This window comes from Acanthochromis polyacanthus, chromosome 24 (genome assembly GCF_021347895.1).
Source record: "Acanthochromis polyacanthus isolate Apoly-LR-REF ecotype Palm Island chromosome 24, KAUST_Apoly_ChrSc, whole genome shotgun sequence".
NCBI classification, from domain to species: domain Eukaryota; kingdom Metazoa; phylum Chordata; class Actinopteri; family Pomacentridae; genus Acanthochromis; species Acanthochromis polyacanthus.
In genome coordinates, this window is record NC_067136.1 from 6,569,692 (window position 1) to 6,596,224 (window position 26,533).

At 38.3% G+C, this 26,533-nt stretch overlaps 1 protein-coding gene and 1 long non-coding RNA gene across 14 annotated transcripts; one reads left to right on the plus strand and one right to left on the minus strand.

Moving 5' to 3' along the window:
• The first annotated feature begins 9,315 nt into the window (after positions 1-9,315).
• Positions 9,316-12,556, plus strand: LOC127532704 (zinc finger protein OZF-like). Of its 13 annotated transcripts, none has more exons than XM_051944732.1 (4): positions 9,316-9,597; positions 10,473-11,357; positions 11,442-11,609; positions 11,694-12,556. In XM_051944732.1, the coding sequence occupies exons 1-4, from the start codon at positions 9,393-9,395 to the stop codon at positions 12,041-12,043; spliced, it is 1,608 nt and encodes a 535-aa protein (XP_051800692.1). In that variant the 5' UTR covers positions 9,316-9,392; the 3' UTR covers positions 12,044-12,556. The 13 variants fall into 13 exon arrangements, with proteins under 13 accessions (XP_051800692.1, XP_051800693.1, XP_051800697.1 ...); XM_051944733.1 differs by having other exon boundaries at positions 11,778-12,556; XM_051944737.1 differs by having other exon boundaries at positions 11,442-11,525.
• A 4,533-nt stretch (positions 12,557-17,089) lies between these two features.
• LOC127532708 (uncharacterized) lies at positions 17,090-25,118 on the minus strand. Its single transcript, XR_007940343.1, has 3 exons — positions 25,067-25,118; positions 24,464-24,703; positions 17,090-17,826 (listed from the first exon to the last, which is right to left on the minus strand). It is a non-coding gene; the product is annotated as an uncharacterized LOC127532708 (long non-coding RNA).
• Positions 25,119-26,533: the final 1,415 nt, after the last annotated feature.

Here is a 26,533-nt window from a genome sequence, read left to right on the forward strand (position 1 = left end):
CTCGTTTTAAAGAAGTTTCGTTCGTTATTTTTCTCTGCTTTTCTCCTCTCCGTCTGTCGTCTGCTCTCTGCTGCGCTGTGCAGTGCACGTTTTGGTTAAAGGCACGAGGCAGCAAAACGCTTAAAGGGCAAGGAGCGTTGTAATTTTTAACAGCCATACTTTTAATCATTTTAATTAAAGGAGCTTTCTGACTGTTTTTAACTGACTTTCAATTAATTAAATGAACATATTTCAAGCAAATGAACTTATTTATGCATTTTAATCATCAGATTTTAACTCTTGGTGGATCAGATGTAACCTTTTCAATGTTTTTATGTATTTTAATTAACTATTTATTTATTGATGTCACGTTTTTAGGTGGGTTACAGATGGACTTAGAAGCACCTTTCACATTGTTCTAACAGAGATCAAAGATTTTGTCTCATCTAGTGGGACATGTGATGTACTGATGGAAGTCTCTCAGTGTGTGTTTTAGTGTGCAGTGGTTCATGTCTCCCAGACTGATGTTAGGTGCATCCGGGGAGTTGGACTGAAGTCTCTGGATGACCTGATGGATAAGCCCACAGGTATTTATTTCACTGGCCTTTGGATGGATATAGACAAGTTTCACAAATACCTGGGGAAATTTCTGAGGCAGATGTGGAGGGCACAGTGAAGCAGAAAGCAGTTCTAAGTCAGTAGTGCAGTTTCTCCAGGACAGTGTCAGATTTACACCAGCGCTGTCCTTGTCCATTTGGAAGACCCATTTGAGCCCAAGCTTTCATTTGCTGGCCGATGTTGCCTCAATATTTTCACATAATGTTCTATCCTCTTGATGCCATTTATTTTGTGAAGTCCACCAGTCCCTCCTGCAGCAAAAACACTCCCACAACATGATGCTGCCACCCCCATGCTTCACAGTTGGGATGGTGTACTCAGGCCATCCTCAGCCAGCATCTTCACAAGGTCGTTTGCTTTTGTTCTGGGGTTGATGAGCACATTTCCCTCCAAAACAATCCTAACCTTAACCAATCTCCATCTTGAGCAGTAGGATGGCTTGACATTCCCATGGTGTTGATCCGTGCATGTAATTGTTTGGACAGATAAACGTCAAACCACAGCAATCTGGAAATTGCACCCAAGGATGAACCACACCTGTGGAGGCCCACAAATGTCCTCCTGATGTCTTGGCTGATTTCTTTAGATTTTCTAATGTCGTCACACAAGGAAGCAGTGTGTTTGAGGTGTGCCTGAAAATACATCTTAATCTATCAAAAGCTTTCAAAGTCAGGACATCATCTTGAAGGCATAGCAATCTTAGTGTATGCAAACTTCTGATTGCAAAATAGAATGACTTTATTGATCCCCGAAGGCGAATTCAATTGTTTGGTCTTATCTTTTTCCTTTTGAATTAAACAGTCCGATTGCTGATGGCAAGAAAGATTTCCTGAATCTTTCAGTCCTGTAAAACAGGGATAGGAGCCGTCCACCGATGTTTTGTTGTTCACTGAGGCAGATGTGAAGTGGATGATCCATGTTTGTCAGAATGGCCTCCATCTTTCTAAGTGTCCGTCTCTCCACCTCATCCTCCAATGTGTTCAATCCGATTCCAACTATACAGCCAGCATTTTTAATCAGTTTGTTCAGACGCCTTGCATCCTTGTTCTTTATACTGCCTCCCCAGCAGACTGCAGCATAAAACACGACACTTGCTACCACAGACTGATAAAACATCTGCAGCATCTTACTGCATATGTCTATTGATCGAAGTCTTCCGAGGCAAAAAAGTCGGCTCTGGCCCTTTTTGTAGATGAAGTCTGCATTTTTAGACCAGTCTAAGGTGGACATTCAGGTGGAATTCAAGTTAGTACATGTAATTTGGATGTGTACATACAAATTGGTGGTCATCGACTTCTACGAGCAGAAGCTGACCTGGCACAGTGGAGACGAGGAGCAGTAAAAAAGAAAAAAAAACATGCGTGTCTAGGTTTAACGCCGAGGAGAGCAGATAATCATGTCTAATTACATGTATACATGTAATTATAACATGAATTCAAGTTAGTACATGTAATTTAGTACATGTAATTTGTATGTGTACATACAAATTGCATGTCCTAACTTGAATTCATGTTATAATTACATGGATGCATTGCAAATGGTGTCAACATGTCATGATATCTACAGGTATGGCTCTAAACTAGACCTTGTGACACAAAACGGGCATTACACTTTTTGAAGGTAGTCACCTTTAACAACTAACATTTCAAAAAGAACAAAACATACATAATACTACAATTGGAATGACTACTAATACTTGTATCCCAATTTAAAGTACCGAAAAGCAAAAAATGATTTTGACATTACCCATGCCATTTTGAGTAAGAATATCTCAGTAACTACAAATATAACCCTGCTGCTTTTTGTACAGTGATAGAAGACAGATGGAACTGTCTTGTAGAAAAATTTGGGGTCTCTGGTACCTGTCCCACACTGAGATTTTTGCCACCAAAAATAGCCAATTCAAAATCTCGTCCAACATTGGGAGCTAATATTTTCCAAACTGAGGTACCTAGAAAGCTCCAGTTTGCTAAGTTATCACACAAGTTTGTGTAGAATGGAACCCAGGGGTGTCAGAACACTTCTGTGCAGTATTTCTAGTACTTTTAAGGTCCCAAACCTCACTCATGAGTAGGTATCTCTTAATCTTTTAGCATTTTTAGCTAGTCCCCATGGCCTGCAGAGTGTAGGAAAACACCCGGGGATGTTTGTGGGGCACTAGCTCCATGCAGAGGCCTTGTTTACCATTCACAGCTCTCTGGTATCTCTAAAGACTGAGAATTTACCACTTAAAGATGAAAAAAAAAAAAAAACCTGGCGAGGCTTTTCTTAGCTATTTATAGCCCAAATTCTGAAAATTTCAGACCCCTACAACACAAACTATTTGAGCTACAGGCCTACAATTTTGCATAGAAAGTACTTTTGCAACCATCTAGTGACATACAAATTTAGGACTAATTTGAAGATGGTCACCATCTGGTGAAACCACACGGAATGACCCCTTTGCAGGTATGACTGTGTCTCTACAGAAGCTGATGTATTCACTAAAACAATTAACCTGTCTGTCAGTGTTCATACTGTCCTCATCTGTTTCCAGAAGCACATTCCAGTCTGTTGATTCAAAGCAGTCCCTTAGAGCTTCACTAGCTTGAGGAGTCCATCTTCTGATTTGGACTTTAGTTACAGGCTGTCTCAGCACACAAGGTTTGGAACAGGTCTGCAGATAAACCAAGTTATGATCTGACCTGCCCAGTGGTGGTAAGGCAGTAGCTCTGTAAGCTTCTTTGACATTGGCATACAGCAGGTCTAGGGTTTTATTCTCTCTGGTAGGGCAGTTAAACTGTGTAAATCCAGTCAGATGAGAGGAGAGGCTGATATGATTGAAATCTGATATTATTACAAGCGCCTCAGGATGTTGAGTCTGTATCCTAGCAACAGTATCATGCAAAACATCACATGGAACCAAGTCAGTTACCTTGGGTGGAATGTATACAAGTATTGTTATGATGTGACTGAACTCCTTTGGAACATAGTATGGTCGAAGTCCATAGTCAAGTCCAAGATTGTGAAGAAAGTAATTTAAAGATAATTTTGGTCATCTTAACTGACATAAAGCAGGAGAAGCATTGCCAGATTTAATGTCAGATCGTGTCAATTAAAAAAAGGGTTATGTGTCGTTTTATACAGTGTAAGTAAACTTCTGGGTTCAACTGTCTGAATTTCTTGAGAAAGAAAAGGCTGGTAAACTCACAATGCTCAAAAGTATTATTCTCTACCAAAGAAAATGCTGCTCTTTACCTTCCTGGACAACTTGCTTGAAAAACAAGACTTTTCTTCCATTACTCATCTTCATCACCATGTAAGACATTTTCAGAAAGTATGATCAGCAGCTAGTTCAGCCTCAAACAAAGAACAAGCAGCTTCCTAGCAGTCCACCATTATATCCTCAGTACAGCTGCTTCTGCAGAGCTACATCTCTCCAGCCAACATCACCTGGCTTTGGTCGGCCCATCTAACCAACTGGAGCAACTTTAGACATTTTAAAGAACAAATGAATGATAATAATGTTACAGTGGTATGTTTCTCACTTTTTGTGAAGAATCCATGTTTCCTCCGTTGTTGAGCTCAGACTAAATGGCTGCCAACATTCCTCTGCTCCTCCGTCAGACTCTCCTCCTCCTGCCAATCACCTGTCACATCAAACACATCTTCATTAGGATACCACTCTATACACAAGTGTCAGAGTGTCCCATATGTTCATCAGCCAACACAGAGGACACATTTCAACTCAATACTTCACTTTTAGCTCTTTTCAGTTTCACCTAAAACTGATACAAATGAACTTAAACTGTTAAAAATAAGGAGCATAGACAGAAAACAGACATGGAAAAAGAGAATAAAGAGAACATAAAGATGCTACTGCAGGTGATTCAAGACAGGACTGCTGGTAGAAAACTGTTCATGCTGTAAGTTAGTGAATGTATTTTACTGCTCAGTGTTCTGTTTAAAGGCAGCTCTCACTCTCTGTTCTTTGCACTCTCCCATAGTGTCAAGTGTCCTCCCACTTTCAATGACAGGTGATTCTCAGTGATGATTTTTCTCACAGTTTGTGCAGTTTCCCCACTTGAAAAAGGATGTTTCATCTACCCAGGGTTTGAGCAGGACTCCACTCATCAATCAGACAGTTGCTTTCTTTCTTTTCCCTCTTTTATTTTGCAGTGGTCACAAATTCATGAGATACAGAGGTGGAAACTTCCATAAGTCCATACGTTTAGTTGATAGATTAAGGTGAAAAACCTTTAAACAGAACACAAAAGGACAATGTTTACATTACTGCATTCAGCAAATAGTAACAACCATTCCTCATGGACATTTTCACCACATTGGCAAATGCTACTCCACTCAATTTATGTTTGTCAAACTCAACACCACATAAACTGAAGCAACAAATCATGGCATGAGCAATATTCAACCCAATACTATACCACACATGAATTTATCTGCATTCTAAAGAGTTGATTTTAAATCACAGTTTAACAAATTACTCTGAGCATTTTTATCAAATTTTTTAACCATTTTATACTTTTTACTTCATGGTTTTAAAATTATTTAAAGTGCATAAAGTGCTTTTAAAATGCAATCCTTTCCAGATCCAATAAATAAATAAAGGGCATTGTAAAAACCCACCATTACAAACAGGATGAATTCACTGGTCTTAGCTGGAACCCTCTAATTAGCACCAATTAGCCTGCAATCTTATTTTCAACTGAACAATTACAAAACACACGGAAATTATTGGTAAACAGACAAAGTTTACTCCGTGGCTAATGCTAATGCTAACACATACTGCAGTGGCACACATCGGCAGCTTAAACAGTCTTTTAGAGTCTCCAGAATTCTGCTCTTACCGACTGCAACCCGGATTTTGGAGATGAACGCAATCCTGCACAGTTTGCCGCAGATCTTGATGCTTTCCCAACAGAAACTCACGGACACTTTGTTTGAACTTCGCTGCGTGTGTCCCCTTTTTTGCCGCCGGTGGCAAACCTGCAGCCGCAGATTGTTTCCGCCCCAGCTGAGTGGAGGACCTGTGCGTAAATGCTTCTCCTTTGAGTTCTCAGCTCCTTCCAGTTTGACTTTACACATAGACTGCTTTGCACTCTGTGTCACCTGTACCTTTAGAGCTCTGAATAAAAGAACAAAAGATTTATTGCAAAGAACAAAAAGGTTTTGCCTCCACAGCAGCTTGTTATGAAAATGATTGTATTTGATGATTGAATGTTCTTATTCATTGTAGTACTTTGTGATGTGTGCTAAAAGAGGAACAAGGACACGAACTATCATCAATATTATTTCATCTTACATGTCTTATTTAAAAAAAATATGACATTATATAAATATGCACTACTGTTCAAAAGTTTGAGGTCACTTAGAAATGTCCTTTTTCTTGAAATCAGTTCTTTTCAATGGAGATAGCTTTAAATAAATGATAAATCAAGTCTAGACTTTGTTAATGTGGTAAATGACTATTGTAGCTGGAAACGGCTGATTTTTAATGGAATATCTCCATAGGGGTACAGAGGAACATTTCCAGCAACCATCACTCCTGTGTTCTAATGCTACATTGTGTTAGCTAATGCTGTTGAAAGGCTCATTGATGATTAGAAAACACTTGTGCAGTTTTGTTAGCACATGAATGAAAGTGGGAGCTTTCATGGAGAACATGGAATTGTCTGGATGACCCCAAACTTTTGAACAGTAGTGTACAGAAGGATATGGAAATCATAACGCAGTGTTTGAGCGGTCGTAGGTGAGCTGGTGTGCTAAGGATGAAGAGTGGAAAGGCACTTGGTCCTGATGATATACCTGTGGAGGTATGGAAGTGTCTCGGAGAGGGAGCAGTAGAGTTTGTGACTGGGTTGTTCAACAGGATCTTAGATAGTGAGAAGATGCCCGAGGAATGGAGGAGAAGTGTGCTGTGTTCCTCTGACGCTCACTTGAACTAAAAGCATTTGAGCTGCACACTACTAAAATATGTATATTTTTGTTTGAGTATATAGTTCTTCTTTATAGTCCGAAATTTGATTAAATGGAATTAAAAATGTCAACAAAAAGATCAGATCTTAATCATTTATTGTCTCCATAATGTAAAGTCACTTCTGTTCACCTTTTTGGTTCTGAATCAGAGAAAGCAGCATTTTCTCATCAATTCTGTCTCGTGCTTTAATCATTAATGTTTCAGGTCATCCTTGTTATTGAACTGTTTTCCATCATGATGAACTTTTCTTGCCATAAATCTCCATAACTTTCTGATGGGATTAAGGTGTGAGGACTTGGCAGTCAGTTCATCACATCTAGATCACTCTTTCCAAAGTATTCTGTGCTCTTCTGTGGTTTGTGGTAAATTCATCCTGAAATCCTTCCATTTCTGTCCTCAATATTCTACCAAATATCAAAGATTCCTTTGGAAGCAGATCTTCAAGGATTTTAGATTTGATTTCCAACAATCAGAATGTTAGAAGTTTCCCTGTTGATCATATTTTACTGATAGTTTCTCCCAAATGTTTCAGCTCATTTTTACTGGAATATTCTGAAGTAAAGTTTGTGTTTTATGGTGAATGGATCAGATCTCACATTTAGTTTCAATCAAACCCTGAGGCTTCTGGAAAATACACACAGCTTTAAAATAATGTTGGATCATCTGCTGACTGTGTCGTTATTAAATGCTTTTAGAGTTCATTATTTTTAACCCTCGTGTTGTTTTAAAGTTGGAAAATGTGGAAAATAATAAATATTTTCACCGTGAAACTTCTGATGTCCACATTTTAACATTTTTAGGATATTTTTAACATTTTTTGGTGGAAAAAGAAGATAAGTTTCTCAAGAACATTCACATAAAAATCTACCAAAATCCAGTAAATTGTCTGGATTTTGGTTGATTTTTATGTGAATGTTCTTAAAGAAAATATCAGAAGTTTTACTGATAAATATGGAATCACTTTAGATATTTTAGGATTTTTTTTGAAGATTTTTATTCATTTTTTGAAAATATTTACAAGAATTTTCCTGCCAAATTAGGGGGATTTTGTTTTGTTTTTTTAAATAAAACTTTTAAGGAATTATTGGAATTTTCTTCCTGAAGGTTTTTGCACATTTTCATAAATTTGGTGAATTTTTTTGGCTGAATTTCTGGATTTTTTTTCCTGTTTTTTGGTGCCGTAAATGAAGCCAACAGGAGGGTTGATATCCAGAGCTAATAATAAACAGCAGAGGACTGATGGGTCTCCTTGGTGTTTGCTCCTGTTAACATCTCATCTTCTAGTAGTTCCACATTGAAGGAATTCTGCTGGACAACACTGAGAGCATATGAATGAATTTTCAATCCAAAATAATGCAGTGAATGTCAAATAAAGTGGCGTTGAAGCTTGTCAGAAGCTTTCAATGAATGTAGAAAGAGTGTAAAAGCAGCATCCTCTACCAAATGAGCACAATCCATCAATCATCATCAAAGTGTCCAAATTCCAGAGAAGACATGAACTGCAGATTGTAAATGAGTCAAAGTATCAATTTAAAATCATTTCTAGACCATGAGCACAAAGTCAACCACGAGATTGTTCTTTTGTGTCTCATTTTTGTGATATTTTGTCTGGTTTTGTTTTTTTTGGTTTTTGTCTGACTTGTCGTTCATCTCATGTTTTGTTTCTCGTTTTTGTCGTGTTGTTTCCTTTTTGTCTCTGTTGTGTTTTTTCTCTGATTTCTGTCATTTTGTGTTTTGCTTTATTCGTTGTTTTGTGTGCCGTTTTGTGTATTTTTGTCTAGTTTTTGTCCATTATCCATTTTTTTGCTGCTTTGTAACTTGTTTGTCTAATTTTTTTTGCCTCTTTTTTGTTTTGTGTCGTTTGTCTCTATCTTTAACGTTCTGTGTCTGATTTTCACAATATTTTGTCTGGTTTTTGCCTTATTTTTTTTCTTTTTTAATCTGACTTTTGTGGTTCTGATCCTGTAGTAAAAAGCGGTCCGGCCCACTTGAGATCAAACTGGGCTAAATGTGGAACCTGAACTACAATGAGTGTGACTCCCTGATTGAAAGCTTCTTTGAATGCTTCAAACAGTCATTCTCTAATATCAGCCCAGAAAAACGGATCAAAGTTGGTTGTAAGTCCATCTGGAGCCGCTGATTTCCCCAAAAACATTTTCATTCCAGCTCTATCAATCTCTCCAAACACGTGCTTTTAAAGTCAGTCTGAGGAAGAAATGCTTTGACTTGTTAAGAAACAAAAGAAGAGGGGACTGATTTTGCTCTTCAAGGTAAAATGGGAAAAGTAAGAAGGTACTTCAGTGGTGCAAGAAGAGACTCAATTGTTCTAACCTGGCTAAGACTCAGACACTGCAGTCTGAAAAGTGGACTGGCTTTGATTGGGAAGCACAGAGATAGGAACTGTGAGTGAGGCGAACTAGAAACTGTGAGAAATGTTCTTCTTAAGTGTAAGCTCTACTCATGCCAACAGAAGAAACATTAGAGACTAGGAGCAGCTGGACGAACTGTTTGTAATCTTTGTTTTCTACTTAACATGGAGGAGTGGACAAATATGAAGAAACTTCTGAACTTTCCCATGACCACAGGACTGCATAAGACAATATCGAGGATTCTCTAAGGACTATGAGTAACATCCAGTAGGTGGCAGCAATACGCCAGTGATGCGTCTGGTCTGCCTAATTCAATGAGGAAGAAAAAGTAACTCAGTGTTTCTGCCGGAACTTCACAGTGTGACACCCGGCGGATGTAAACAAAGAAGCATGAGTTGAGTTTGCTTCACTGCTGTGTGGACTGAGCTATAAAACGGCTGTATTATAGTATGAATGAGAAATATCAGAGCGATAAAGTAACGATGTGTTCAGTTGAGTATCTGAGAGAGTTGATCAGCGACAGACTAGCTGCTGCTGCTGGAGAAATATTCTCAGAGTTTGAAAAAACCATCGTCCAGTACCAGGAGGAGATCGATCGTCAGCGCAGACTGCTGGATGTCATCTGGAAACCACACATCCCCTTACAGCCCATAGGTGTGTCTGTGTTTTGATGGTGAAGAATTCCACTTCTAGCATGTAGAACATCATGAAGTGTTCAGATGAACTGAGACACACTGTGAGGAAGAGAGAATGGGCTCATAATATGGAGTCTGTTAGTTGATGCTGTGTGGAGTTTTAAAAATGTGATCGTTGTGTTGATTGACCCTGGAAGCAAGAACCAAAGTTTCCTGTTCAGAGGTACTGGAAGTGTTTATCTGAACTACTCCACAATGACAGCAACTGCATTGTGTTATCAAACAGTTTAATAATAAAACTCTGACAGAGGACTCAGTCATTCCATCATTTCAGTCCAGAGACATAATTCCATGTATAGAGATCATTCATGATCTAAAGAAAGCACACGTACAGAGTTAGAGAGTATAGAAGTAATGTGTTCAACTGCATTCCACTATTAACATGTTGGGTTTCACTGATGAGTCAAATCAACAGTACAGTAACCAGCAGTAAAATAAGAATAACATTAAAATCCAAATGTCCTGACAGGTTTGAAGGCTGAAGAGGACAGCAGCTTTATTCAGACAGATTTTAATGGATCCCCATCAAACCTGTCTGTGTGGTGTGTAGAAAAGTACCCAGTGGTGTTTACCATTAGAACTTTGTGATCCTGTATCCACTGTGGAACAACGTGTTCATAGAAATGTTCAGTCATTTGGAGATGCTTGTATCATTCCTGCTGCTGTTTCATGGCTCCCAGACTTCTATTATAAACCATCATATTCTTTTTGCATCAAACATTTGACTCTTGAGCTGATTCTGTTGAAGACAGCCAGTCCTGGACAAAGTGACAGATGTGTGTTCTCTCATCATCACAGTAGTAACCGTTATCTTTTGTCTCTTTGTCCCTCCAGAGCTCCCACAGTCTTATGTCTGTGAGAATGAGAAGACTGTTGTTGACCATCAGCCCCATGACCAGGAGAGAAACTCCATGGTGGACCATGAGGACCCAGAGCCTCCACGGATTACAGATCAGCAGGAGGAATTCTGCACCAGTCAGGACCAATCAAACCCAGAGATTTCTCAAATTAAAATGGAACAGGAAGAATTGTGCACCAGTCTGGACCAATCAAACCCAGGGTTACCACAAATTAAAGTGGAACAGGATGAACTCTGCTCCAGTCAGGAGGAAGAGTTAATTGGATTGAAACAGGAGACTGATACCTTTGAGGTGACTCCTGCTGATGAGGAAAGTGACCACAGTGAACCAAAACCAAACAGTGATCAGCTCCTGTTTCACATCTCTTGTGTAGCTGAGAGCCCAGATCAGGAAGGATGCAAGGATGTAGACTCAGGATCAACTAGATGTATCGAGCAGAAACCAAGACATCAGAGTAACAACAGTCACAGTAATGATGTAGACAATGCTCCAACATCAGCGAGACAGTGTGATAATGACAAGGCAACAAAATCTGCAACTTGCAAAGTCTGTGGAAAAGCTTTTAGTTGTAAATCAGATTTAATCAAACATCACAAAACCCACACAGGTGAGAAGCCATATTCTTGTGAAACCTGTGGAAAAAGCTTCAGTCAACGGGTCCATTTGACTGTTCACATGAGATGTCACACAGGTGAGAAGCCGTATGTTTGTGGAACCTGTGAAAAAAGCTTTAGTCAACGGACCTCTTTGACTGACCACATGAGACTTCACACAGGTGAGAAGCCATATTCTTGTGGAACCTGTGGAAAAAGCTTCAGTAAACGGGTCCATTTGACTGTTCACATGAGATGTCACACAGGTGAGAAGCCGTATGTTTGTGGAACCTGTGAAAAAAGCTTTAGTCAACAGACCTCTTTGACTGACCACATGAGATGTCACACAGGTGAGAAGCCATATTCTTGTGGAACCTGTGAAAAAAGCTTTAGTCAACGGACCTCTTTGACTGACCACATGAGATGTCACACAGGTGAGAAGCCATATTCTTGTGGAACCTGTGAAAAAAGCTTTAGTCAACGGACCTCTTTGACTGACCACATGAGATGTCACACAGGTGAGAAGCCATATTCTTGTGGAACCTGTGAAAAAAGCTTTAGTCAACGGACCTCTTTGACTGACCACATGAGACTTCACACAGGTGAGAAGCCATATTCTTGTGGAACCTGTGAAAAAAGCTTTAGTCAACGGACCTCTTTGACTGAACACATGAGACGTCACACAGGTGAGAAACCATATGTTTGTCACATTTGTGGAAAAAGATTTTCTGGTTCATCAGCACATAATAGGCACATGGCAGTTCACAAAATGGGAAAACCATATTCTTGTGGAACCTGTGGTAAAAGCTTTAGTCGACAGGACCATTTGACTGTCCACTTAAGACGTCACACAGGTGAGAAGCCATATTCTTGTGGAACCTGTGGAAAAAGCTTTAAATATAGTTATCAATTAAAAGCCCACATGAGAATCCACACAGCTGAGAAGTCCTGATCCTGAAACATCTGTGGAAAACATAATGTCAGAACTAAGGTTGAAACAACATGTAAGAGTTGGTACAGGTTAAAAGTAGATGTTTTAGATTTAAAGCAGCTTTAGTCTGTGGTTCAACAACAACTGTGAGGAAGTATGTAAGCAATCCTTGATGATTAGACCAGATGGAGTCTGGACTGTGGTGGTGGTGGAGCAGGCAGAAGAACCAAACTGAATGTCTGGATGGATATGGTATTGGTACAGACTGCTACATTTCTGCTATCATGACATCCTTCATCAGCAGAGCAGTGATTGGAGATAATGTGAAGCTGTTTGGAACATTTTCACATCCTGCTGAGAGAACATGGCTGTTCAGGTGTGAACATACTGCTGGAATCCACTCAGCTTGAGCTCTGCTGTCTTTCAAGTAAAAGGAGGCAACGAGATACAGAGACATTGTGACAGTAGGACACAACAGAGTGTGTCACTGCAGCAGAGGAGATCTGGACGTGAAATAAAGTTGTAATAAAACGTGCAGCTCCATGACTGCTTCATGAAATGTTTTGAATGTTTTCAAACAGATGTACATGTACATGTTGTTTCATAATGAATGTAACATTGAAGATCCCCAGCAAGAATAACTCTGAGTCAGATGTCAAAGACATAACCAACATTATTATGTTTTCAAGCAACAGACACGTGGTTTTACTAGTAGTAGCTGATACACTCCTGCAAATGTCAAAACCAGAAATGTTAAAAACAGGTGAAGCTGTGCTGCAGTTTCTGCTGGTTACATAAAGGTCTTATGCTATTTATTTCTTCTATTGTCACCACATAGGTCATCTGTGTGATTTGTTAGTAGGATCTCATTGTGTCGTCATACAGCACATTGAACCCTTGTATTGTCTGAACGTCCTGAACACTCCTCCTGTCCTCAGGGTCAGAAATGACCTGCCTCCACTGAGCCTCTAAAATAGAGCAGCTTAATGGAATTTTTAACCAAAAATCTATTTTACATGAAGAAACAACCTGTCATGCATCACACACTTTGTGAATGCCTGTTTTTGCTTCCTCAGAGGGTAGAAAGACTGTATTTAATCAGTGAACACCATTCGTTTTTATACCATTGTTCATGCTGTAACTGTTTTCTTTCTATAAGTAGAGGTTTATTATCACTATTATTGCTGCTAAAGGTACTGCACAGGTGTAAACATTTCTTGTTTTGCAAGAGATAATACTTCTATAGCCTAATAAAGTACCAGAAATGTGCAGAAATGAACTTGAAATGCATTTTTGAAAGGAAACAACAGTGTACTGTATCCTGTACAATGGAATATAAAACTACAAAACTCAACTACCAGATACTAGTACTCTCTCATTTTTTGGGTCATTTCTCCCACCCGAAAGATTCATAACCTACATCAATCATAAGAATAGAAAAAATAACAGATTCAAGCAAAAATATTCCAACATATTAAGCTCTAATTAACACATGGAGGACAGACTGCAACTGTATTTGTCACACGTGCAGCACACAGTATTTGTTTTACAGTCCTTCTTGTTACTCCTGGATGACTAAAAAAATGTGATCTCTGACCTGCTGGGAACTGAAACCTGAAAACTGCCCTCATGGCTTCAGCAATATCAGATTAGTCCATATTCATTTGAAAATCTGCAAATATGACAATCTCAACAGTCCAGAAGTAGCCAGGGTGTAGAATCTTGACCCCACTATGTATTATGCTAGTTATTTAATGTTTTGTAACCTCGGTCACCTTTCCATGGGGGTCAATTTTCTATCTGACACCGGGTAAAAAATGACCTGAAGACAGTCTTTGTACCCTGGTGGTGTACAGCTTTGATGAAAATATAAACAAAAACAATGTTTCACTTTTTCTAATGTTGGGGTCACTTGAGGAAAAGTGATCAAATTTCAAGTTGAAAAAGGTCATTTAGGGGTCGTTCTATGCTATTAAACATGGTGGCCTGGTTCATTTTGACCCGAAGACAGCACTAAGGTTCAAACAACAGCAAATCAGTAAAAGTATTTTCCAGTTGAGTATGCGAAGAATTTACCTCAAGTTTAAATAATGAGTCCACAGTATTATTAGTTATTTAAAGAAATGCATGAGCAGAATTAGCAACAAAAATGACTAAAATGAGACACAAAATGAACATCTCATTTGGATCATTTTGTACATTTCAGTCTGTTTTTAAGAAAAAAAAGTGTCATAAATCAGACTATAAATGATCTATGAACAAAGCTCTCTGTAAAAACCCTCAGAATGTTGAATAGAATAAATGTGGACAGTTTCATGACTGGAAGAGAAGATTTCTGGATCAGTTTGTGTCTCATTTGTGTCATTATGTGTTTTGTTTTGGTCAGTTTACGTCTTTCTGTCTGGTTTTAAACATTTTGCATCTTTTCATGTTTTTTTTTCTTCCATTTTGGTCATTTTGTGCCTTAATTTTGACCATTTTGTGGTTCATTTTGGTCATTTTTTTGGTTTATTTCTATTTAAAATTGTTCATCTTGTTAGTTCTTTTGGTCAGTTCACGTCTATTTCATCATTCTGTGACTCAGTGGCCATTTCTGTTTCAGTTCTCATCTCATTTTTGCTCTGAATTGCTCATTTTATCTCTCATTTTAGTCATTTTGCATCACTTTAAGGTTGTTTTTTCATTTTCTACATTTTGTGTCTCATTTTCGTCATTTTTGCTTAATTTTAGTCCCATTTTAGACACTTTTATCTTTTTGTTTCACATTTGATGTCCCTTTTCTAATTTTATGGCTCATTGTGGTATTTTTCTATCTTGGTCGGATGTTTTATGTTCCATTTTGGTCATTTTGTGTCCCATTTGAACCCTCCCATAACATTGTTGGACCGTTCAGTAGACTCTGTTTGGGTCTTTTTCTCACCACTGAAACATTTTGTCCATTTTTATCTCATTTTGGTCATTTTATAGATTAGATTAGATCCAACTTTACTGTCATTGCACAGAGAACAAGTACTAAGACAGTAAATGCATTTTTTAAAAGTCCATTGTGATGTCAGAGAGAAGAACTAACAACTGTTACCACATTCCATATTCTGAAGAAAAACATGGAAACACTTGAGAAAGTCAGTTTAACACACAAAGCTTGGAGATATTGGAGAGTTGTGGTGAAGATTTCAAGTGTGAAACTTGTGAAGACATTGTGAGCAAAGACTGTGACAGAAAAATGAAGCCTCCTCAGCCAGATAGGAAACATTCAGGTAAGACAGAAGTCCAGACAACGAGCTGCAACTCAGCTCCAGATATCAAACTACACACTGACATGTTAGACTGAAGTTTTCACAACACTGACAAGCTAACATTTGCTCATTTTGTGCCTTATTTTGATCAGTTTGCATCCTTAGGGTTGTTAGTGGATAAAATGTTGTCATTTTTTATCTCTTTTTGTTGTTTTTGTTCCATTTGGGTGACTTAAAGGCTGTTTTTGTTGAATTTGCTCATTTTGTGTCTCATTGAGGCTCATTTTCATCATTTTGTGTCTATCCTTGGCCACTTTTTGTCTTTAGGATTGTTTTTACTCCTCATTTTTCGTGCTTTTAATGTTTTTTGTTCCATTGTGAACATTTTGTGTCTCATTTAGATAATTTTTTTGTATCATTTTGGACATTTTGCATCTGTTTAAGGTTTTTCTGTTTCATTTTATGTCTCATTTTGTGCATTTCAGTCTGTTTTTAGGGAAAAAGTGTCATAAATCAGACTGCAAATGATATATGAACAAACCTTTCTGTAAAAACTTTTAGAATGTTGAATAGAATAAATGTGGACTGACTAGGTAACCTTACAGAACCTTTACTGTTGTGATGTACGCATTAACCTGACTTTATACACTCCAAGAAAATATATATCTAACCATTGTGATAGGGATAAATAGAAGTTCCAATCTGTTGATTTTAATTGCAGGATAATGCTTTATTAAAATATATCTCAGCAGGGAAATAGCGATAGCCATTAAATCATCAGACAATGAATCAATAGTTAGTTAATATTTCAGTGGCTCGTCATGATTCCTAACTGCTACTATGCTTTCATAGAAGAAGAGTAATAATCACCCACATTATGTAATTTGGAGGGGGAGAGCAGACGGTGTGGCCACATCCGGCTGATCACCTGAAGAACGACGAGCCTTGGAGCCTCCAGGGGGAAGCAGAGAGAGTTCAGTCCAGATTTAGATCTGCTTGTGTCCTTTTTTGTTGTTTGGGCCAATAAAAACTTTGTTATAATCCTCTCTGGTGTCATTCCTTTGGAAATGATGGAGTTCAGTAATGTTCCTTCAGTCAGTGTTATTTTTAGAATCCTCAAACAGCAGTAAGAGCAGTCCTTCAGTCCATAATCCCAGTAGAACAGATATTCTTTGCAGATCATGTTGAATCACCCGTCCAAAGTTATGTGGTAAAATCCCTCATGCTCAGAACTGTTGTCTGGTTTGCATCAAGTGACTACCCCACAACAACTCCCAACAAATATATTCCAACAGGTGCATTTTATAACATCACTGCTTCTCTTCAGAATTTGCATATACGGTGACATCATATTCAATTTACATACGTGATGACAGCACACTTTAATTTACATACACGATGACATCATACATCCTCCCCCCTCCTCACTTGTGCACTTCCCCCATCCACCGACTTCATGGCCCCCGCGTGGTCCGGATGAACCAAAACCACCTGTTTAGCCTGTTTAGCCCTTTCATCCGGTCTATTCATGTATTTGGTTCATCTGCAGCCCAGCACAGGCTTCCGGTGGAGAAACAGGAGAAGCTGATGTCAGCGTCTAACTCTCACTAACACCCACACTGTACATTTCTGCACAACGCACACAGACTGACAAGAAATCCTCCAAAATCTATACAGAGCTAATGAACCTTTACTGTGAGCATTTAATTCAAGTTTATCTTAGTTCCAGACTACTTGCTCTGAAGGCAAGACAGGGGCTCCCAGAATTCTTCCATTTAATTCCGCTGTTTTAAATGAGATGAAAATAAGATACTATTAAAAATAAAGCAATATACTATTCATACTTAGATGTAATTGTGTAATTATATAGTGCCCTGCCACAATAAATAAGTTCTTAAAATTGGTCATCATAAAACAATACAGCACATCATAAACGGATCTCAGAAGAAACAGCTTGCAGTTACCACATTTTACTTGTTGTTGGCCTTGTTAATATATATATTTTAAAATATGATCACGCATACTGTACACAAACACTGTATGCATGAAGATGAATAAAATTACTATACATGTACAACAGCATCATTCATTGAAGTGTAAACAATAACAGTCTGGTGAAATAAAAGAATATTAGCATTAGATTTTTTTGTTAAATGGCCAAATTCTGGTACCTCCACAAAGCAGCATTCATTTCCTTTTGTTAACTGCCTATATTTACTAACTCTACAATATCAGCCAGTCAGTCAATTTACCATGTCTAAGGGAAATATTAACATCAGATCCAATGTGGGATAGTACTCCTTGTGCTGCAGAGTGACCACCTGACCCAGATGATAGGTTTCTAGAACAATTGCAAATGAAAGTAGAAAGACTAAGTCCTTACACTGTTGGAAGAATTTTGTTCAAATCTAACACAAATAACTCTGCACTTTAAATACTATAGATTGGCTCATTAGAAAATAAAAAGCTGTTTGCTGAAACTTACTTTGTCTTCTGTCCTTCTAATGATCTTTGAAAAAGGAAAGCTCCCTGTATTGGATCTCTCGGTGCACTCATCACATTGTTCTCCTAAATAGATCAAAATTAGAACAGTTGAGAGGTACTGTTGTGAGTCAATGTCAACACTCATGATTTGTTCACGTTGACCATTGTTTTGATGCCATTTAACAGAGGGGACTAGAGCAACACTGTAACAGGCTTGATTTTCTTTTTATGCACGGCCTTATAGTAGTACATGACCAAACCCTCACTGAATTATTCAGACACCTTAACAGCAATGTAATGTGGTATGGAAACTCAATAGAATCTAACTGTACAATACATCCAAATGGAAACAAATGACAAATGACACTGCAACAATATCTCAGTATTGAAATAATACAAACATTGCTCTATAAGATAACTTTCACTGACTCAGCAAATAGTCAGACATAATAGGATTGACATTAAAACATGTTCTACATACCTGTAGTTTGACCTTTTCTTTTACCTCCTCTGTTTGGGCTCTTGCTCTCAGCCTTGCTTCCTTGAACTATGTTCACATGTCCCACCATGTGACTTTCAGGCTCTTTTCCTGCAGCTACACCTGAAGCTTTTTTAGAGTTTTTTAGGGAAAGTATCAAAAATATATATTATTAATTTAAGGTAACTCTAATTTCAAATCAAAAACATCTCTGTCGATTTGAGAAATCTTGTATGTTATGAACCCCAGCAGAAAATGAACTGCCTTTCTGTAGCAGAGCTCCAGTCAACGTCGTCTTGACAAGTAATTCTTGTGTTCAAAACCGAAGTACTTCAGCTAGTAAATACTATGTAAGGCTTGATTAAAGATAATACTACACTTGTTTTTATGAATCAGTACATGCCATGTTCAGTTTCACTCAGAAATGTCCAGTCTGTCTTCTTTCACCCTTTCCACATCATAGCATAAAGACTCTGCATGACATCAGAGTCACAGGAGTCAATTTTATTGACCAGTCATCTTCTATGAGAGCATTAGAAATTAAAATGCTTCCATTTTGAAATCAGCATGTCAGTTGCAACATCACAAAGCAACATCATGCTGTGTAAACATGTTTTTTTTCCACCTATAGCACTTGGTTAAGTGTATTAAAATTCAAATTATAGTCACTACTCTGGACTAATTTTGGATAATATTTTTCAATACATATCCTCATTCTGTGATTGAACCATCTGTCCTCTAGAGGACAAATGGCACAAAAAGAGACAAAAAAATGACCTGAATTAGATAAAAACATGACCAAAATTAGCCTCAAAATGACCAGATTGATCCAGAAATCTTTACTAACATTCATCACGGTCCAAATTTATTCTATTCAACATTCTGAAGGTTTTACACAGAGGTTTGTTCATAGATCATTTACAGTCTGATTGATACATTAATTTTTCTAGACATGCTGAAATGCACAAAATGATCCAATAAGATGGAAAATGACCAAAATTGAACAAAACAACCTTAAAGTGATGGAAAATGACTAAAATGAGAGATAAAAAAAGTAATTCAGAGCAAAAATGAGATGAAAACTGAAACAGAAATGGCCACTGAGTCACAGAATGATGAAATAGACGTGAACTGACCAAAAGAACTAACAAGATGAACAATTTTAAACAGAAATAAACTTAAAAACACACAAAATGACCAAAATGAACCACAAAATGGTCAAAATTAAGGCACAAAATGACCAAAATGGAAGAAAAATAACATGAAAAGATGCAAAATGTTTAAAACCAGACAGAAAGACGTAAACTGACCAAAACAAAACACATAATGACACAAATGAGACACAAAATGATCCAGAAATCTTCTCTTCCAGTCATGAAACTGTCCACATTTATTCTATTCAACATTCTGAGGGTTTTTACAGAGAGCTTTGTTTTGTTTACTGTCTGTGGACCTGGAAGGAGCAGCTTCATATCTGGAAAAAAGATTCACAATCAACGGTTTGTTTAACAGAAGAGATCATCTTAGTTGAAAGTGGCACCAAATCCATGTCATGTTTGGGTCGTATGTTGGCCTTTAACTTTGAGCAGGTGTGTTATTATTTACAGTGTTTATGGTAGAATGTGGCCGTTTTAATGGCAGATCACATGGAAGTAACATGAGCCAGTTTGAAATAGTGAGTTATGCAGAAGAACAACATAAAGAAATTCAAAGGTTTGAATCAGTAAATATGTTAGATTATATGTTTAATCTATTTTGTGTACTTGTTGATGGAAAACGTTTCATAAAAGAAACCTTAATAATGATGCCTTTTAATGTTTTAACCCTCCTGTTGTCCTCATTTTACAGGCACAAAAAACATTGTTTCCTTGTCGAAAAAAATAAAAAAATCCTCAAATTTCTGAAAATTTGTAAAACCTTCAGGAAGAAAATTCCAGTAATTTTATAAAAGTTTTCTTTTCAAAAAATCACCCAAATTTGGCAAGAAAATTGTTGTAACTATTTTTTTAAAAAATGAGTAAAAATCTTCCCAAAAAAATCCTAAAAATATCTAAAGTGATTATATACATTTCAGTAAAACTTCTAATATTTTTCTTTAAAAACATCATCAACAATCCAGTGAATTTCGCTGGATTTTGGTTGATTTTTTGTGAATGTTCTTTAGAAATATTTTTAAGTTTTTATTTCCACCTAAAAATGTTCAAAGATTTCCCAAAAATGTTGAAAACGTGGACATCAGAAGTTTCACTGTGAAAATATATATTTTTTCCCACATTTTCAAACTTTAAAACGAGTCCATTCTGACCCACAGGACAGGGTTAATTAGTCATGTGAGAAGTTGAGCGTAAGTTAATTTTTTATTATATGAAGTTGAAATATATTTTTAGTCATTTTCTAATTCTCCAGGATTAAGGACTGTGTAGAGACCTGTAGGGGGCAGTAACCAGCACCTACTATTAGAGCCCCTGTATTATCAGAGCAGCGACAACTGGGGATTTGAAGCCATTTTGTTTCCATTCACTCAATATGGGACGCGCAGCGCGAGGTGCACATTCACAAAAACTTGCTACTTGTGGATTGTTTACTGATTTGAAGACATGTTTTGGACAAAATATATTACTGGCTTGTTTTTTCTGGATGTCCAAGGTTGGATTATGGCCGTTTTTAGTGGAATATTTTCATCTGTGACTAGTTATGAGCCTTCAAAGGTGAGTTTTGCTGTTTACGTTATTTGTTGGACAAATGTGTTTATATTACCCGCTGTGGTAATCACATCTGAAAGTGGTTATACCGGTGGATTCATGAGAATCTAAGCTTTCCATAGGTGTATAATGTTTCTGTCATTGAGTTTGCAGCTTTGGTCAATTTAGCAAAATACGTTTGCACATCTCAAGACGGCCCGAATACGGAAGTTTAACGGGTTACGGTACCCAACAGTCACCAGTAACACATCTCCATGCATGAATATGGTCAAAGTCAAAATAACCACAACTGCCTAAAATCACATCAAACTTTTCTGTCATTCACCCATACACCATAACATGAAAGTACATACATGGGACTAACCTGGCACAAAAACGATGAAGTCGGTTTCCATCCCACTCTCCGGACTTTATTTTTCCACAGTGTCCTTCTTTGACTATTACTGGAAATCTAAACATGTGGAATCCCTTCTACGATCGATTTGTGCACCCAAAGGCACAACAGCCTGTCATTTTTCAGGTATTTAAGAAGCGAAAAAGGACCTAGAATTACTCTCTGCAGTGTAAACAACGTTAACAGAAAACCCGGCGTTCATGAATAGGAAACAAAATGGCGCATATAGATCACATGACCAAAATATTTCGGACCCGTCATGTCGATACTCTGATAATATAGGGACTCTACCTACTATGATGTTCTCCACTAGCTTGAAGCAGAGGGTTCCCTCAGCATGGCCAGATGAACACATCTATTGTGTTTCCACTACGTGTTCCTGCCACGCCTGCAGGATGACCTTCATACTTGTGGCAGTGGTTGGACAATCATCCAATCAGAACGCAGAGCCACATGACACCCAACCAGTTGTGGGTGCTGGGTCATACACATCACCCAATATGTCAGATACTTTCTTAGAGGTTTTTCAGTGGACTGTAGACCCAGTTTCACTCGTTTTTCTTTTCTCACATTGAAATTTGAGGCTGTTTGAAGATGAATATCTCAAGAACAATTCTAGATAAAAGCCTGAAACCTTCACTTGTTTGTCTTGCTAACATCAGCAGATCAGATTGTTGTTAAATACAGCAGTGGAAAAAAGTTTTTGGACATCCCATACATTTCTGAAATACTGCATTAAGAATCACTTTGAGGTCTTCAAGAGTCATTTATTTTAGTACAATCATAAAAATAAACACATCCTAAAAAAGACATGAAAAACTGAAAATTGACTGGTTCCATAAAACGAGAAATTTGGTAGAATTTAGTTTTGTTAGTTTTTCTTGTAAACAACAAACAAAAAAATATATCATTTGTATTTGTGTCTGTCTGATGCAGCCACACCCTTAGAAACACACAAAAAAGACTTTACAACAAATATTTCATGATATTTAAGATTGTGTCAAATTTTCAGAGTGTCTGAAAACTTTTTCCCCTCACTGTATCTGTCAAAGCATGAAAATGTGCCGTTATAAAAACGCCACCATCTCCAGACACATATATGTGGTCATGGTTCCATGATGCCAATGTCATGGTAATGACTGGATGCAGCTAATTTACAAAGAAATGATTCTAAACTACATGTCAGCTTTCAAAGATTGGACTTTTCATAGAACACTTCATGTTTTTTTATTTCAACTCACACGTAATCTGAGATTAGTTGATCTACTTGTTCAATATTAGAGATTCCTATAGATAGATGATAGATTATAGATGGATAGATAGATACCTACGGTCAGTAATCTCCTAAATTAATTATTATTAACCATCAGACAATCACTGCACCAGCTCTGCATCTAACAGGTTCCTGCAGCCCAGAGGGATCTGAGGAACAACCACTTAACCCGCACGGGCCCGTATTCGGGCCAAAATGGCCGGCTGAAGTTTAACAGCAAAAGCAGTTTTAGCTTCAAACGCGATGATAGAAACACTATACATGCATGGAAAGCTTAGAGTCTCATGAATCCGCCGGTATAAACCACTTTCAGATGTGATTACCACAGCGGGTAATATAACACATTTCTAAAACAAACAAAACTTTAAAGGGACACATAAAGGGCATAAATCACCTTTGGACGGTCTTTTTACCGGTGAACGATGAAAATAATCCACAACAACCGGCCATAATCCAAGAGTAGTCACCAGACAATACTAGCAAGTATAATATTTTGTCCAAAACATGTCTAGAAATAAGTAAATAATCCACAAATAGCTTGGCTCCGTGCACGTGCACGTGGCGCATGGTGGAGCAGCGTGTTCCATAATTCACTGCATTTTTGTCCATAATTTTATGAACCATTCTGAAATCCACACTGTCTCGGTCTGAAAATGGCGACTGAAGCCTCTGCTTTCGATTCCAACCGCATTTCAACCAATCAAGTGACTCATCGCTGCTCCGAAGCCTAAACAGCCAACCGTTGCCGAGACCGATGGATCTGGTGACCCTCATTTCATCAGTAAATTCTGAGCAAATCACGTCGGAGGAAACGTTTGACTGACAGGGCATGTAGCCAATGAGCTTGCTGAATAGTCGAGAGGCGGGTTTTAGCGGCTCTGGTGTGATTTTTCACACCTCCTGCTCTCCTGCTGCGGCCAGGAGCTGCAGCTTTTCTGTCTCCGTCTGTGCCTCTGATCAGATCAAGATCCACACTGAAGCTTATCTGAAGTGATTTTTGAGTTCTTTATGAGTTTTTGGAGTGAAAATAATGTGAAAAAGGGCTGATAAACGAACATATACCATTTTTGCACAGGGTGTCCAAAATTGACATAATTGAGCATATTAGTACAAAAACATGTGTGAAACACTCATTTCTTGGAGTATTGCTCTGAAATTTTGTCCTGAACTATGTAAGACCCCAGGCTGTTGCCTTGTTGTGTTTCAAGCTGTCACAGTGCTGCCACACAGCCCGATCTCACGAGGATTCGTGAAACTGTCACGTAAATTTTTGTTTCGGCTTCGTGCGCACCAACACGATTTCGTCATGTTTTTCGTGCCGCTCACCACGAAATGCGCATCATGTATTTTAAACGGCGGACTTTTCGTGCCACTCAGAACGTATTTCAAAAGAATGTGTGTATTATATTTTAATGTAAAACCGCGGCGAATCCAACGCTATATTTTGCATGACATCGTCCCTAAACATAACCCTAACCATAATCCTAACCATAACCTAACATAACCTAACCATAAGCCGGTGGTACACTTACCAATTTGCATAGGAATTTCAGAATGTCGGCGGCCGCAAACGCGATCACATCAAGCAGTATACGCCGATGGACAGCTTAGATCGTCATGAATCCGCCGGTATAGAACCACTTTCAGATGTTGATTACCACAGCGAAAACATTTCGTGGTGGCGCACGAAAAACATGACGAAATCGTGTTGGTGCGCACGAAACCGAAACTAAAACTTACGTGACAGTTTCACGAATCCCCGTGAGACCGGGTTGTGCCACACTAATTTTCAGGTGTTTTATTAGGGAAAAAATTTAGGTGAAAATAATGGATTTTGCAACGAAGCAACTTCGACACTAAACAAGAAATTAGACCTGAATTCTGTGAAGCCGGATCTCAAGGACTTTAAGTTTGTGGAGGACTTCATGAACTTTTACTGAATCCTGCATGGAGAAATCTTCTTGGCAGGGGTTCAGTCTGTGTCCAGTGTGCATACGCTGGTGTCGTTGTAGGGTTCCTTGTTGATTGGACGTCGGTCCAGACTGGTCAAAGCAGCACTGTTCACCATTGGCAGAGTGCTGACAAGTCTGAGAGTTTTGTCCATCTGTTCCGTTCTGATTGAAAAACAAAAACAAACACGAGAACGTCAGTGTTTCCTGCAGCATTGAAGAACTGATGCCTTGCCTGAGATAGAGAGCACCAAATGACATCTGAAGACACTTAACTGTTGGAATTTAACATTCAGTTGTCCGATTACGTCAGAATTCCTAATCTAACCCGCATCCCCAGATTAATCCTGGACCAGATTTCTGTGTCAAAATGAATACAGGTTAGACTGACGATAGCTGATAATGTGTTAACAGAATTCAACTGACCACAGTTGTTTCAAAACAGTTTTGAAACAATTTTTCAGCAATATTCCAAATGATCCAATACATAACTGTGTGTACATTGTGATGAGACCAGTCTTTACATACCTCACTGTGACACTGATGAATGCTTTCTGTCTGGTGTGGATCTGCTGGTGTTGTTTCAGGAACCCAAAGTTGTAAAGAAGTCTTCTTAACACTCGTCACATCTGTATGGTCTCGTCCCCAGTGTGGACACGTTGGTGAACTTTGAGGTATGCAATGGAGCTGTAGCGCTTCCCACACTGGTCACAAATGTATGGTTTAACCCCCAGTGTGGGTCACTTCATGAGCTTTTAACTGTGAGTACTGTACAAATAGTTCACCACAGTAATCACTACATACACATCATATCCAGTGTGGATTGCGTTGGTGACATTTTTAAGCTTTGTTGGTGCTTGAAAGTTTTTCACAGGAGTCACAGTGGTACCGCTTTCTACCAGAATGGGGGCATTGATGGATCAACAACTGTTCATGTTGAGTAAGGTTTTCACACACTGATCACAGTTGAATGGTTTAACTCCACTGTGAATGAGTTGATGACTTTTTAAGTTTCTCTTGTGAGTAAAAGCCTTTCCACACTGATCACAGTTGAATGGTTTCACTCCACTGTGAATGAGTTGATGACTTTTTAACATAATCTTCTGGAGTAAAAGCCCTTTCCAACACTGATCACAGCTGAATGGACCTTTACTCCACTGTTGAATGAATTGATGATCTCTTAACGTACTCTTTGTCAGGTAAAGCCTTTCCACACTGATGCACAGTTGAATGGTTTAATCTCCACTGTGGATGAGTTGATGTTTTGCTGAGTAACTCTTGGTGATGTAAAGCCTTTCCACAATGATACGGCTGAATGCTTTAGCTTTCACTGTGAATGCAGTTGCATGACGTCTTTAAGTTACTTTTGTCAGTAAGAAGCCTTTGCCCACTGATCACAGTTAATGGTTTACTCCACTGTGAATGAGTTGATGACTTTAGTGACTGCTTGTGAGTAAAAGCCTTTCCACACTGATCAACAGTGATGGCTTAACTCCACTGTGAATGAGTTGATGACTTTTAAGTGTCTCTGTGAGTAAAAGGCCTTTCCACACTGATCACAGTTGAATGGCTTAACTCCACTGTGAATGAATTGATGATCTCTTAACGTACTCTTGTCAGTAAAAGCCTTTCACACTGATCACAGCTGAATGGTTTAACTCCACTGTGGATGAGTTTGATGTCTTAACGCACTCTTGTGAGTAAAAGCCTTTCCACACTGATCACAGCTGAATGCTTTAACTTCACTGTGAATGAGTTGATGACGTCTTAAGTTACTTTTGTCATTAAAAGCCCTTTCCACACTGATCACAGTTGAATGCTTTAACTTCACTGTGAATGAGTTGATGTCTTTTTAACAGAGTCTTGGTCGTAAAAGCCTTTCCACACTGATCACAGCTGAATGGTTTCTCCACAGTGTGAATACGTTTGTGAATTCTTAGCTTTGTTGCTGTGATAAAGTCTTGCCACATTGCTCACAACTCAGTGATTCATCTC

What these genes read in the sequence shown, in the direction of transcription:
- LOC127532704 (XM_051944727.1), top strand. Translation starts at nt 9,393, where the DNA reads ATGAATGAGAAATATCAGAGCGATAAAGTAACGATGTGTTCAGTTGAG. An exon ending in CATCCCCTTACAGCCCATAG is followed by an intron (nt 9,598 to 10,472) that starts GTGTGTCTGTGT and finishes TTGTCCCTCCAG; the next exon opens with AGCTCCCACAGTCTTATGTC.